The following is a 14,581-nucleotide window of genomic DNA, read 5'->3' on the forward strand; positions in this document are numbered from 1 at the left end:
CGGATTTTTTTTTTCTCCTCTGAGCTGCATATTTTTAAGCAAATCAACTATTTAATGTGGATCGTACTTCAATATTGACAAGTTGTTATCACGTCCGGGTCACCAATGAGGGGATTTTTATTAATCGACTATGGACTATGTCAATCCTCCTCTACCAAAAGGTACTTCATGAGAGAATCCACGAAACATGTCTTATATATACTAATGTTTTGGTATTTAATATTTATAGTGGTAGTTACGAAGCATTGCAAGTACGAATTCATTTACTTTTAGATATAATGCTATTCCACCTATTAAAAACTGAAATTTACTTCTTAAGATAACGGGTACTGTACCACTGAGTGATCAATATTAAAATTAAAAAAGCTTAAGATTCAAACTAACATAGCAGGGGATTCATCATAGCAGGGCAATTAGCATTAATTTTGTTGCTACCCATACATTTTATGTTTCTTTATTCCATACCTCTAGAATGAAATACTCCACTTCGACGACAATAGTAGTCGGTGGTTTTAGAACTACCATTCTCTTTAGATCCATAATTCTGGACATGATTTTCATGTTCATTACTTTCTTTCTAAGAAGAAAATGAATCTAACGAAGAAAATTTAAAAATTTCCTTTCAGATTTTAATATCATGTGTCTGTTCAGCATGAAAATCCATTTTCGCTCTAGACGGTAATGTTTCGTTACAAACAGCACATTTGATGCCGGATAGTGATTCGAACGGCATATTTTATAAACTTTTATCCGGATGCTTCAGACGTATATGTTTATACAAATTGGATCTCGTTGAATATATCTTTCCACACTTAACACATTTATGTTGAATATCATCCATTACAAACTGCAGCTCGCAAATAACCAAATTTAAAAAAAAAACTAAGCTTAAAGTAAAAAAAAATTAAAACAAAAGCAAAACAGATAACAATAATAAAAACATAGCGAAAAAATTCAACAAATAAGATGTTTTATACGATTTCGAAAATGGCAGCAAATGTCGCAAAAAATAAACATAAACAAATGCAAACGGTGACGGCAAACCTTTGAAATTTAGCCAATACGCCAAGGAACCGAATGAAAAAATCTCCAATATTCTCAGTGTAATTTCCCTATTTTTACTCTTCCGACGAAACTCTTAAATTTTTAACGTTATGGAATCGTCCGCCCCCTAGTCGCTTGTGCGTTGGACCGACTGCTGACGCTGAGCTAACTAGGGCCTGGTTTGTTAGGACAGGTTGGCGTCAGCGGTACGTCACCGGCCCGCTGACGCCCAGATAAGGCAAGATTGTTATTGTTTACATTTATATTGAGAACACCATCCATAACAACAGATATGTAAAAGTACTGTTGCCTATTACTCTCAGCCACTGTAAAAATTCAACTACTGTATTGATTATTCCACCACTTAACGTAGATTTGATATTTATTTTCACCATAACGTCTTACTGTATAAGAAAGAAAAATTATATCAAAAGATTATTAAGTTTAACGTAAAGTGGTAGATAGATTATTTTACTTATGTGAAAGATAAAATTGTGTGTTAAATGTACAGTGCAATTTTTTCTTCTTTGGAAAGCGAAAACAAATAAATACTATTTAATTCATGAGGAAAATAAATATTTCAGTTTACAGATGAATATCGGCAAAATTATTTATTAAAAAATACTTTTTTTTTATTACTTCTATTTGAGGCAGTATTTAAATAGATGTTTATTAAAAAATTATTAAATATTAATGTTACAATAAATTACTAACTTTACGTGAATCTCAACATATTTTATTCTGTAAATTTCTATTTAAATAATCCACTTAATGTCCTTTCGCCATACCATATGATGGACCTTCAACCTTCATCTACCAAAAAGTACCACATGATAGAATCGAGTTAACATGTCTTATATATACTATTGTTTTGGTATTTAATATTTTTAGTGGTAGATACGAAGCATTACAAGTATGAATTCATTTATTTGTAGATATAATGCAATTCCACCTATTAAATACTGAAATTTACTTCTTAAGATAACAGGTTCTGTACCACTGTCGCTTGTGCGTTGGACCGACTGCTGACGCTGAGCTAACTAGGGCCTCGTTTGTTAGGACAGGTTGGCGTTAGCGGTACGTCAACGTCCCGCTGACGCCCAGATGACGCCGCTTGTCTTAAGAAACCTCGCCTTTAGACAAACAGATTGATCTCGAGATTGTTATTGTTTACATTTATATTGAAAACACCATCCATAACAACAGATATGTAAAAGTACTGTTGCCTATTACTCTGAGCCACTGTAAAAATTCAAATATTGTATTGATTATTCTACCATTTACTATTATACGTCGATTTGATTTTCATTTTCACCATGACGTCATACAGTAAGAGAAAAAAAATTATATCAGCAGATTATTAAATTTAATGCAAAGTGGTAGGTAGATTATTTTACTTCTGTAAAAGATAAAATTGCGTGTTAAATGTGCAGTGCAATTTTTACTTCTTTGGAAAGCGAAAACAAATAAATACTATTTAACTCATAAAGAAAATAAGTATTTCAGTTTAGAGATGAATATCGGGAAAACTTTTTTATTGAAACATACTTCTTTTTTATTACTTCTATTTGAGGCAGTATTTAAATAGATGTTTATTAAAAAATTATTAAATATTAATGTTACAATTAATTACTAACTTTACGTGAATCTCAACATATTTCATTCTGTAAATTTCTATTTAAATAAACCACTTTATGTCCTTTCGCCATAGCATATATGATGGAGGATATGAGAAGCCTGTCAGGGAGGGGGGGAAAGAAAGTCTTGAAGATTTGTATAGTAATGGAGAATGGACAGAGGCTGAATGATATGAATTATTAAATCATTTTTAAGAAATGTAATTTTAAACTAATAAAGAAAAGTACTGTTTTCTTTTTACTTCACAAATGTTGAGATAGAAATGAAGTAGTTCAAATTGTAGAGACTACCGTTACAGAAAATAAAATATATTTAATATATATTTTAATTTCAAATCAAATATATTCAAGATAATTTTAATTATAACTATAATATTCGTATTTGCCAGCTATACATTTTGCTGGTAGATACTGAAAATAATCAAAGGAAAATACTTCTGAATACAAACTATTTCGTAGAAAAAGTTTACTATTTTAATTAATTTTGAAGATGGGACAATAATTTGTAATGAAAGAGACTTTTTCTGAGTTCAGAAGATTGGTTGATAAGTATACGTCTTTTAGTTCTGAAAATTATCGTATCGCTCTTGAATAAATAATTTAATAAATGATTTAATAATGATTTAATAAATAATTTAATTTTTTCTAAGATAATTTAGGGCTCTTATGCCTCGCCAAAGGAATTGAAAAAAGTACCTGCTAGCAATACATTTGGCTGCTGGGTACTAAAAATTAAAAATTTTCGGTAAATATAGGCTATTTCACATAAATAGTTAGGAAAGGTTGTTTTTTTTAAGTTGTGATATTCTGCGTATAATATCTTCATTTGAAACATTATATAAAGGTATCTGATAGCAATATATTTGGCTGGTAGCATAAAACCTAAGCTCAACATTTGAATTTATGCGAAATGTTTTTCCCAGTGGTAGTAAAATAAAGCAAAATTTCATTTAAATAAAATTTAACAGTTGGCATTTATCAGGATATAGATTGGTCTTCCATTTAAAGCACCAAGTTGCGATGTCTTTCATTTTTTTTCTGAAATATATCAAGTGCAAGGGGGTGTCTGATTGATTTTGCGATATCTACGGAGTCATTGGCCTGCAGAGCAGTGCCGTTTAAGCTTTCCTCTTGTTTTTCAGGTAATCAGCATTGATAAGAAAGCAAAGTAGTCTTAAAGAACATTACCTTGAGGCAAGCCGGCTTTAGTGTTTCTGTATGAGGAGTAAGTATTATTAATTTTGATTTGGAATCGATAATAAGTGAAATATGAGTTTAGGCTTAGTAGGAGATATCAGAAATGCACATAACCAGTATTCTGATTATAAGTCCTCTAATGTCGCACTCTATTTAACGTTTTAGTGACGTCAAGCATGAGCTGTAGTGTAGTTTCGTACTTGTATTTTGCTTGCTGTTACATTCCAATCTGTTGATGTTTTGTTATAGAGAAGCGTGTGCGGAAGCCATTTTGTTGTTTGGGAATATTTCGCGGGTAGGAAAGCTTTGCTGAATCATCAGGTCGGAGTTGAATAAGGTTTTTTTCTTCTTTCTTCTGTTTTTTTTTCGAATTTTTTTAAGCATTGGAAGGAGGCTAATGGGGTGTTAGTTCTCAGAAGATGCAGTGTCTTTACCAGGTTCATGAAAAAGTATAATATATACGATATTTTTTTTTTTTTTACCCATTTGGAAGTTATATATTTTTAAGGCAAGATTATTGGGAAATGGCTCATTTTGTTATAAGACAAAATTTGAACCCCAAGTGGCACTGTTAATTTGTTGTAGAATATTGTGACATCAGATTTAAGCTGCTCAAGGTGTGGGGCCAACTCAAACGAGGTTCGAAGATTATACCAAGGTACTTAAGGTTTTTGATTGGCTTAATGTGGTTGTCCGTACATCTTAATACATAGTTGCCTTCTGAGGCACTTGGTGTTTTCAGGAAAAGTTATTAGTTTTGTTTTTTCAGGTGCAAGATTGTGACTTCTGGCCCAATTAGTAAGAGACTGGATGATATCTGCACCAAGTTCATCAAATTTATACAGGATGGAGTGTTTCATTAGCAAGAATATGTCATCGGCAAAGGCTAGCAAATTACAATCATTAAAATTGAAATCATTTAAGAGTGATTTAATAAGAATGAGGTCCAGGGATGAACACTGGGTCACCCCTACATTAGTTGCTGATTCAATAAAAATGTCATTAAAGTTAAAACAGACGTGATGATTCTTTCAATAGTCAAAGATTACTGCCAGCACCGAGTCGCCGAGACCATTAACCCTTTTGCGCCGACTGTCACAAATACGTGACAGCAAAAAACCGTATCAATCAGGGTAAGAAGATAAAACTGGTAATCAAAGTATTTCTTTAGCAGTTTATTTGTGGGCGGAGTTATAATTTTTCGATTTATTTAATTCACCATTACTTTGTTCAAAATAAAACTATTTAGTTATACTTTGAATTAACATTGATTATATATATGATTAAACTAACAATAATTAAAATAAAAGCAAAGTAAGTCTGTCAAATTAGTAACGACTACATTTAAGTTACCGTTTTTTATTTAATTGCAACTTGATTCTGATTTTGTACGAATGCTTTTCTGAATCACCCGTCCCCAAGGGGTTAAGCTTTTGTTTAAGAATATGTCACTTTGCAGAGTTGGATGCATTTTTGATGTTGCATGGCGACGTTTACTGTGTGTTTGACCTCCTGTTTTGCATTTGTAACATAATTGACAACAAAGTTAAGAGCATCGTCCGCTCTACTGCCTCTCCTGAAGCCAAATTGGTTTGGGTGTAATTTGGTTTTACTTTCCAAGAAGTAGATTAGTCTTTCAGTGATTAGTTTATCTTGAATTTTATCCCAGGTAGAGAGCAGTGAGATAGGTCGACAACTCTGAGGGAAGCGAGGGTCTTTACCTTGTTTAGGTCTTAAACAAATAGATGCAGATTTCCAAGGTTCTGGGAAAGAACCCAATTGTAAACATTTGTTGAGCACAGCCCCGAACCAGTTGTTTGTTACAATAATATAAGTCCCTGTACACCTCAGCTGGAATTCCATCCGGACCCGGAGACTTGTTGGATTTGATGTTTCTGATGACGAGTTCGATCTCAGAATAAGTAAAAAAGGGGATCATCAATGCCTCTGAGGTGAATCTGAGCAGTGTCATCCTGTATCATGGGAAAATGGTAGTTAAGTATATTAGTGATTGATTCTTTACAGTTACTCGTGCTGTAGCCGTCTTCCCTGAGTGTAAGTATGTTATTTTGTTTTCTTACGTTGACACCTTTTGAGATCTTGTAAGATTTGCCAAACGGCGAGTTTAAAGTGAAACTATCAGTGTATCGTTTTTTTTTTTTTTTTTTTTTTTTTTTTTTTTGATGCCTGAGCATTTTTATATACTTGGCCAAGTGCTTTTTAAATTCTTTCTTGTTACTATTACTGCTTAAATCTTCAGGACTGTTTTGAAATTTTCTTCTGAGTGCTCTAACTCTTTTCCTCATTGTCACGAAAGTATCTGTCCACCAGAGGTTTTTGGGTCTCAATTTACTAGTCTTCCGCTTGTAAGTTGACAAGCGGTGACAGATGGCGATGATATTGAGAAATGATAATAATTTGTTACTCTGAGTACTAGTAGCCATGATCGCCGCAAGAAGTTGATTTATCTATAGTTCATTACATTTGTAATCAATAACTGTAATTTGTCATTGACTCGCAACAACAAAGAAAATGACGTAATGCTTGCATTTTTCTCTGGTTATTCAAAATTTTATTCAGAAAAATTGGTCATGACTAATGAATTTATTCGTCAATCATTATTCAAAAAATTGCATAAATTTTCAAAATGAATAATGAATAATGACTGAATTTTCATATGAATAATTTAGTCATTATTCATCATTTTTCGAATCATAAATTTATGCTGAATAAATTTAGTCGTGAATAAAATTTCCGTGAATAGTGTCCATCACTGATTTTAATAAAAATAATCAATCAAATAACGACGCATTTTTTATTAAGTTTCTCTTCCATCAAATTCGAATTTTGTAGAAATGGTTCCAATAGTATGGTCAGGAGATCGATCAAATGTCTAATTCGCTTAATTTTACTTTTTGCGTGTTGTGCAATATCTCGATGAATTTTCAAGCTCAATGAAACATTTTATACACAGTTGTAAAATTCGTTTACACAAAGACTATTCTATGCAAAAACAAGCCTTAATTAATTATTTATCATTTATTATTATTTTTGTGAAAACATTTCAAAAAAATTTGAATTTTAAGGAATATGAATTATTAAACCATTTTAAGAAATATAATTTTAAATAAATAAAAAATAACTGCTTCCTTTTACTAGACATATGTTGAGGTAGAAATGAGGTGGTTCGAATTTTATAAACTACCGTTTCAAAAAATTAAATATATTTAATGTATTATTTTATTTTAAACAAAATTTCATCTAACACTTAATATTGTACTCAAATCTAAGATACGTATCTGATAGCAATACATTTCGCTGGTAGATACTGATAATAATTAAAGGAAAATATTTCTGAATGCAGTCTTTTACATAGAAATAGAAAGAAAAAGTTTATTTAAAGATGTGACAGTAAATTGTAATAAAAGGGACTTTCTGTAAGTTCAGAAGATTGATTAATTCAGCTTTTAGATCTGAAAATTTCATCTGTTATCGTATCGCTCTTCAACAGGCTTCTCAACAATTAAAAAGTGGATCGATTATAAATACAAATGTAGATAATTAAGTCTATCTAAAAACTCTGTTCGCGAAAAAACGCATACATTTTCAGGTATGCAAAAGGTGCATTTATTCACGCTATAATGAATTACAATTTCTTTTTATTTTCTAATGCATTAGATTTTCGGCCAGAATTTTGGATATTTTTTTCGTCGCTTATTGCAAATTCTCAATCGATTCTACTTTACAAGTTACAAGTTTTTATGCAATTTAATAAAATATTTCTATCCAGAATTTTTTTTAATTTCACTTATGTGCCTATAGTTCGTTCACCAGGAGTTGGCACTTAATTTATTTAATTATTATTTTAATTAACATTACATTTTAAATTGATCTTGTTGAAAATTTAAGGAAAATCATTCTCAAAATCCACTTTCAATAGTAAACTAGAAATAAAAACTACTCCACTTCCGGCGAAATTCTATTAAATTGGTTACGAATTGAAGAGTAAAACATGTAGAATTATGTAAATTACGCCCACTCTTTAAAAATGCCACCACTAGGCAACAGTAATAATGTTTCATTTCTTATGATACTTTATCTTATACTATAATACGAGGAATGGTTGCCAAGTCGAAAATCGCCCCAGAATTAATAAACTCCGGTAAACTTGGGGGTCTGGGGTTTTTGGCCACGAGGAATCGATTGGCGCCGGTTTTGAAGAGCTACGGTCGAGCAGTTCGGAGTTACAGATAGGATATTTTCAAACTTTTTTAGTTCGCCATAATGGCTATAGATACTTTTCTCCACTCTTATAAATGTATGCTAATGCGAACCTTACAATTGAAATATTAATTTTCGACAACTTAAACCAATAATATACGAAGGAATTAATAATTTAATTGTAAGGTTCGCATTAGTTTACATTTATCAAAGTGGAGAAAAGTTTAACTTTTGTGTTAAAATCACCGTCAACAAAGTCCGACGTTTCAACATTCGTCAGATTTCAAGCTACATTTTCAACATGCAGAACGCACCTCTACATGAAATTCTTCAAGGAGCCGGAATTTTGGAACAACAAGCGATCAACTCAATTCTACCCGCAAATGGACAACTAGAAGATACCGTCATTGTCAGAATGCTTCTCCATTACGCCGAACAAGCTTACCCGACCTTCAAAGTTGCCATACTTCACCCTGAATTTGTCACACGCTTCTACGTTACAACAGCGGATGGCACTTATGAAGGAATGGCTCTTCTCAACGATATCAGCGACCAGAACAAAGCTTCCAACTATCTATACGGCGTTCAACAAGGATTCGACGTGCTACTCATTCCCATTCACAAGAGAGCTCAAATGGATAGAGGCGAGCACTGGATGCTAGGAATTTACGAAGCAAGCTATGGAGAACGTCAACTATTAGTCTGCGATCCAGTCGACAACCAGCTGCCCATCGATGCTGTTTTGAGAAAAATACTGCGACACGTTTTGAATACCGTTGTTACGAATGAAAAGCTGAAAGGATGCATCGTGAAACCTCGCAACGCTTACAACCACCAAGATGACGCGTCTTCCTGCGGAGTTTACATCGTCTTTTATGCTCGACAATACCTCTCTCATCGACGCCTTTTCCTGGACAAGAATTTTCAAGAAGCGGATGAACGAAAGCAAATTTACGAATTCGTTGTGAACAGTGACCAATTGAACATGTCGGGACCATCTGAAGCCGCATCTTTCACATCTTCGACCAATATGCACGCTTTGAATATCCAAGACCCGATGATAACGCCGTTGCGCCCGACAAGAGCAGTCAAGCAGCGTAGCAAGGAACGAATCTCGGATATATTGATGGAACTTAATGCATCTCAACGAGTAAAATACCGCGATTATGAAAGACGCAGACGAAAAAACGAAACAATGAGGGGCCGCAACATTCGCCTAGAGGAACAACGCCGCCGTAATGAAAGACTCCGTAGAGCTGCGAAATCTCGGCCTGCGTCAACCTACAAAAATGCCGCAACTTCCGACGTGGAATATCAAAGTCTTGGTCCATTTAACGTCGCTTGCATCCACGATGGCGCTTTGCATTTCCGAGAAAAAAGAGTGGAGAACAAAATACACGTAGATTCATTTGGCGACTGCTGCTTACATGGAAGAATTAAACTACCAATGCCCGAATTTCCAAACGAATTAGCGCTTTTATTTGCACGACAACACCGCCTATCGGAAGAACTCCACAGAAGGATCCGCAACATCGACGCCTGCTTTGCACTTGCCTCATTCAAAGTCGACGACGACAGAACCGTCAATCAACATGGAATCTACGCGTTTATCGCCGGCGGTCAAGTCCATCACAAGATCCACCTGGCAACGCGCCCGACTCAAGACCCGCAAGGTGGATTTGAACAGCCGAAGTTTGCCCAAATGTACTTCATGGACCCGGACGAGGCTACAGCTGCGCGATCTGAGCTCAACCGAGAGTTAAGCCAAGAACTATTGCAACTACTCGAGGAGATCATGCGCTTTAACAACCCGTTCGCCCAATCGTTTATGATGATGAGAGAAGTGATCGAAGAAACCAACCAACGCGCAATCGCAGCCGGAGTACAACCGCCCAATGTCCACCTCGTCTTTACAAACCGTGAAGGCGACGATCCTCGACGATTCAACGCACCAGTTGTAAACGAAATAGCCGCAGTCTTGACTCTCAACGCCGATCAAAGCATCCCAGAGAATGAAATGGTCATGCGAGAACGCGGGAAAAAAATCACGCAGCTAAGCAACATCGATGGTCGCGTCGAGCCTTTTACCTACCCGCTTTTCCACCCGAGAGGAGCTTTTGGATTCTATGTTGGAATGCCGCTGCACACGCCTTCTCCATCAAGAAATCATGTTACACGCGCAGAATTAGCCTGTTACCGACTCGCCTACCGTCCGAATTATGCCAAGCCACTCCCGATCGATTGCACAAATGCAGGAATAGATCAACGATTGGTCGAGTTTAATGCACTTCACTTTGGCGGACGCTTACTCCAGCAATACGTGGTCGACACCTACATTCGCGTCGAAAGAGATCGCATACAGTGGATAAAGAGCCATCAGCGTGAAATTCAATCCGAGAAATACGCCGGAGTTCACAACATGCTCAGAAGCTTGGCTGCGCAAAAAGATGCTGCAATTGGCGAAACAACCATCTTACCGTCATCTTTTCCCGGATCAGCGCGCTGGTACACCGAGAATTTCGAAGACTCCATGGCATTAGTGCGAAGATTTGGATCGCCCGAATTTTTTATCACAGTTACCTGCAATCCGCAGTGGCCAGAACTCCTGTCAGCGATACGCAATGAATTCAACGCAGCAATTCCGGAAAGCCTGTTGGCTCTAACCCGTCCAGACATCGTTGCAAGAGTCGCACGTCTCAAGTTCCGCCAAATCGTCGAAGACATCATGACGCATCAAAGCTTTGGAAGAGCATCCGCGTACGTCTTCACCATCGAGTTCCAAAAGCGAGGTTTACCGCACATGCACCTATTAGTGATTATGTCGCCAGCGGACAAGATTCACAGCGCTGACCAACTTGACGATTTTATCTCGGCGGAAATTCCAGAAGATGATCCGGAACTCAAGGAACTGATCTCGAAATGGATGATCCATAACCCGTGTGGTGATACAAACCCAAGCGCTCCGTGCATGGTCAGCAAACATGGAAGAGACCAGTGCAGATGGGGATTTCCAATGGAACATCAAGACATGACATCGCTGGTGGACGATGAAAAGCCGAGGTATCGCCGACGCTACAATCCGTTGTTGGATCCAATGAACCCAGAATTCTCGCATGAGCAAGCCATCTACAGGAAAGACTGCAACGGCCAGCGCGTCACCACAGACAACCGCCACGTCGTCCCGTACAACGCCTACCTGCTTAAGAAGTATCAATGCCACATCAATGTCGAATTCGTCGGCAGCATCGCACAGGTGAAATACCTCTACAAGTACATCTACGAGGGCCATGATTGTGCTACGATAAAGGCCGTCGAAAACCAGCAGACGATCATCTACAACGAGCTGGAGAAGTACGTGGAAGCTCGCTATATCTCACCAGTTGAAGCATGTTGGCGCCTATTCAAGGATTTCGAGATCCAAGCGAAAAGCCACACCGTCGTTCGACTTGACATTCACCTACCCGGACAAGATGGCGTTAACTTGGACCAAACGCCAGTTGACCTTGCCGATATTGGACAGAAGGGATCGACCTTAAGGGCTTACTTCCGCCATAACACCGCGCTGAAAGAAGACGAAGCGAACGGAAAGGCAGTCACTTATCACTATTACCATGAAATGCCGGAGCACTACCGATGGATTGGCCAGACGAGCACTTGGCAGAAGAACGTGAATGCTTGCAGCAGAATTGGTCGCGTACATCCAGTCAACTTCGTTTCCCAGCCAGAACTTTTCTTCCTGCGCACGCTTTTGTTCCACGTCAAAGAACCAACGAACTTTAGAGACCTCTACATTGTCGACGGTGTCCAGCACGCAACCTACAAGCAAGCCTGTCTAGCCAGAGGCCTCACATACGGCGACCAACAGTACGTAGAAGGACTCCGCGAATCTGCTTCATCGAAAATGCCAAGTGTTATGCGCATACTCTTCGCTCAAATCCTGATACTTGGTGCGCCAGAAAACCCGAAGAGATTATGGGAACTGTTCAAAGAGGACCTCGCGGAAGATTTCATTCGAGAAGCAAGACGCGCTGGTGGTTCCATAGAAGAAGCGATAAAGCGTGCCTACCGAATCATCGCGCATAAGCTGAACACCGAAGCTACCGAAGGCCGCAACTTTCGATACTGGGTGCAGACACATGGCATGAAAGACATCGACAACTATGAGCAAGATTTGGAACACGATATGATCGACGTCGACGAATCAACAGCAATCGGAGACCGCATGTACCAGCAACTCAACGAAAAGCAGCGTGAAATCGTCGACACCATAATCCAAGCACTTGAAGAACCGACTCCTGCGGCGAAATGCTTCTTCATAGATGGACCAGGAGGAACCGGGAAGACATTCGTCTACAGCACGCTGTATCGCATCGTTACCGGAAGGCTTAAGAAAGTGAAATGCATGGCTTACACCGGGATAGCAGCGATTCTTCTACCGAGTGGTCAAACAACGCACCGAACCTTTGGCTTGAAAGTCCCGCTTACATCCGACTCAAGAGCATCCATCAAATCAGGATCACCGAAGGCGAACGCACTCAAAGGAGCCCACATGTGTCTGATGGACGAAGCTCCGATGATGTCAAAATACGGCTTGCACAACATCGACGAACTCCTACGCTCGATTTGCAACAACATTCCGTTTGGAGGCAAAGTCATGGTGCTTGGTGGCGACTTCCGACAGTGCTGTCCAGTTCAACAACGTGCCAACAAAAGCGAAATACTCGACCTTTTGATCAAGAGAAGCCATCTGTGGCAACACTTCAAGACTTATTCGCTCGAAAAGAACATGCGCGTTGATCCCGAAGAAGAAGAATTCGCGAAATACCTGCTAAAGGTCGGCGACGGGGAACTCGAAGTGAATGAACTCGGCGAAATAGAAGTCCCTGAATAAATCCGCTCTGGTGGTAACCTCATCGATGAAATCTTCGGACCATGCCTCAGAAGTGGGAACTACGAAGCAATGAAGAATCGCGCTATTCTTGCACCATTGAACGACGATAAGGACAAGATCAACGAGCAGATTATCGCTATGCTTCCAGGCTAAGAGAAGACATACACAAGTTTTGACTCGGTAAAGGATCAACATGAAGGGGGAATTCAATTCGCGCCTGAATTCCTGAACTCGATCAACATCGCCGACTTGCCTCTACACAATCTGAAGCACAATCTGAAGAACGCCATCATCATGCTTCTCCGAAACTTGGACGTCTCTGAAGGAATGTGCAACGGAACACGATTGATTGTCACCGAACTTTGCAACAACATCAAGGCTAAGATCATCACCGGTGAACACGCAGGCCGACAAGTACACCTTCCTAGGATCACGCTCGACTCCAGAAAATCACAGCTTGGCGCAACTATGCAACGGCACCAATTCCCAGTTACTCCAGCATTCGCCATTACGATACACAAGTCACAAGGCCAAACATTCGAATTCGTCGGCGTGCTTCTCCTCACGACGGTCTTCGTGCACGGAATGCTCTACGTCGCGTTTTCAAGAGTCAAGCGTCAAAGTGCGTTGAAGGTCCTGCTGCCTCCTGAGAATCCAACCCACACCCGAAACGTCGTATGGAAGGAAGTCCTGAACAAGGGAAACTCACCAGCCGCACCTGCCTCTCCGACAAGAAACTACCTGGACAACATGGAAGACTTCGCAATCGATGATTAATGTTTATTATGTTTATGCTGTTATAGGTTTATAATATGTTTCTTATGTATGTATATATGTTTGGTTTTTCTAAATAAATTTGTCAAAAATATTGAACTTCAACACACTTCAATCTTTACACTGCTCTCTTTGTACCATTTCTTTAATTGTATAATTTTTTGTTATCAATTACATTTTATTTCCTGTGGCTTTTCAAACTTTGTATAGAATAGTTCCCTTTCCAAACTTTGTTTAGATAGTTTACAATGGTGTGCACTTTAACCGGTTATCTTTTCACCAATGGTTTCACAAATTTTCTTATGGCATGTATTGTTTTGATAAATCACAATTGAAAATTTAAATCTTCGAGTTAGCTTCGATACCTGTTTTCTCCGAGCGGAGCTCGGTCACCCGCTGGTCTTATACTATAATACGAGGAATGGTTGCCAAGTCGAAAATCGCCCCAGAATTAATAAACTCCGGTAAACTTGGGGGTCTGGGGTTTTTGGCCACGAGGAATCGATTGGCCCCGGTTTTGAAGCGCTACGGTCGAGCAGTTCGGAGTTACAGATAGGATATTTTCAAACTTTATTCGTTCGCCATAATGGCTGCAGATACTTTTCTTCACTCTTATAAATGTATGCTAATGCGAACCTTACAATTGAAATATTAATTTTCGACAACTTAAACCAATAATATACGAAGGAATTAATAATTTAATTGTAAGGTTCGCATTAGTTTACATTTATCAATGTGGAGAAAAGTTTAACTTTTGTGTTAAAATCACCGTCAACAGAGTCCGACATTTCAACATTCGTCAGATTTCAAGCTACAT

At 38.0% G+C, this 14,581-nt stretch overlaps 2 protein-coding genes across 2 annotated transcripts; both read left to right on the forward strand.

The window, feature by feature from the left end:
• Positions 1–9,084: 9,084 nt before the first annotated feature.
• Positions 9,085–12,990, forward strand: LOC147810700 (uncharacterized). The gene has a single exon (XM_087160483.1). The coding sequence runs from the start codon at positions 9,085–9,087 to the stop codon at positions 12,988–12,990; it is 3,906 nt and encodes a 1,301-aa protein (XP_087016609.1).
• Positions 12,991–13,284: 294 nt separating this feature from the next.
• On the forward strand, positions 13,285–13,767 carry LOC139425473 (ATP-dependent DNA helicase PIF1). Its single transcript, XM_087160484.1, has one exon. The coding sequence runs from the start codon at positions 13,285–13,287 to the stop codon at positions 13,765–13,767; it is 483 nt and encodes a 160-aa protein (XP_087016610.1).
• Positions 13,768–14,581: the final 814 nt, after the last annotated feature.

Source organism: Parasteatoda tepidariorum, chromosome 4, assembly GCF_982258835.1.
Source record: "Parasteatoda tepidariorum strain Cologne lab strain chromosome 4, Ptep-v5.0, whole genome shotgun sequence".
In the NCBI taxonomy this organism is placed as follows: domain Eukaryota; kingdom Metazoa; phylum Arthropoda; class Arachnida; order Araneae; family Theridiidae; genus Parasteatoda; species Parasteatoda tepidariorum.

Coding starts and splice junctions, on each gene's coding strand:
- LOC147810700 (XM_087160483.1), top strand. CDS start 9,085: ATGTCGGGACCATCTGAAGCCGCATCTTTCACATCTTCGACCAATATG.
- LOC139425473 (XM_087160484.1), top strand. CDS start 13,285: ATGCTTCTCCGAAACTTGGACGTCTCTGAAGGAATGTGCAACGGAACA.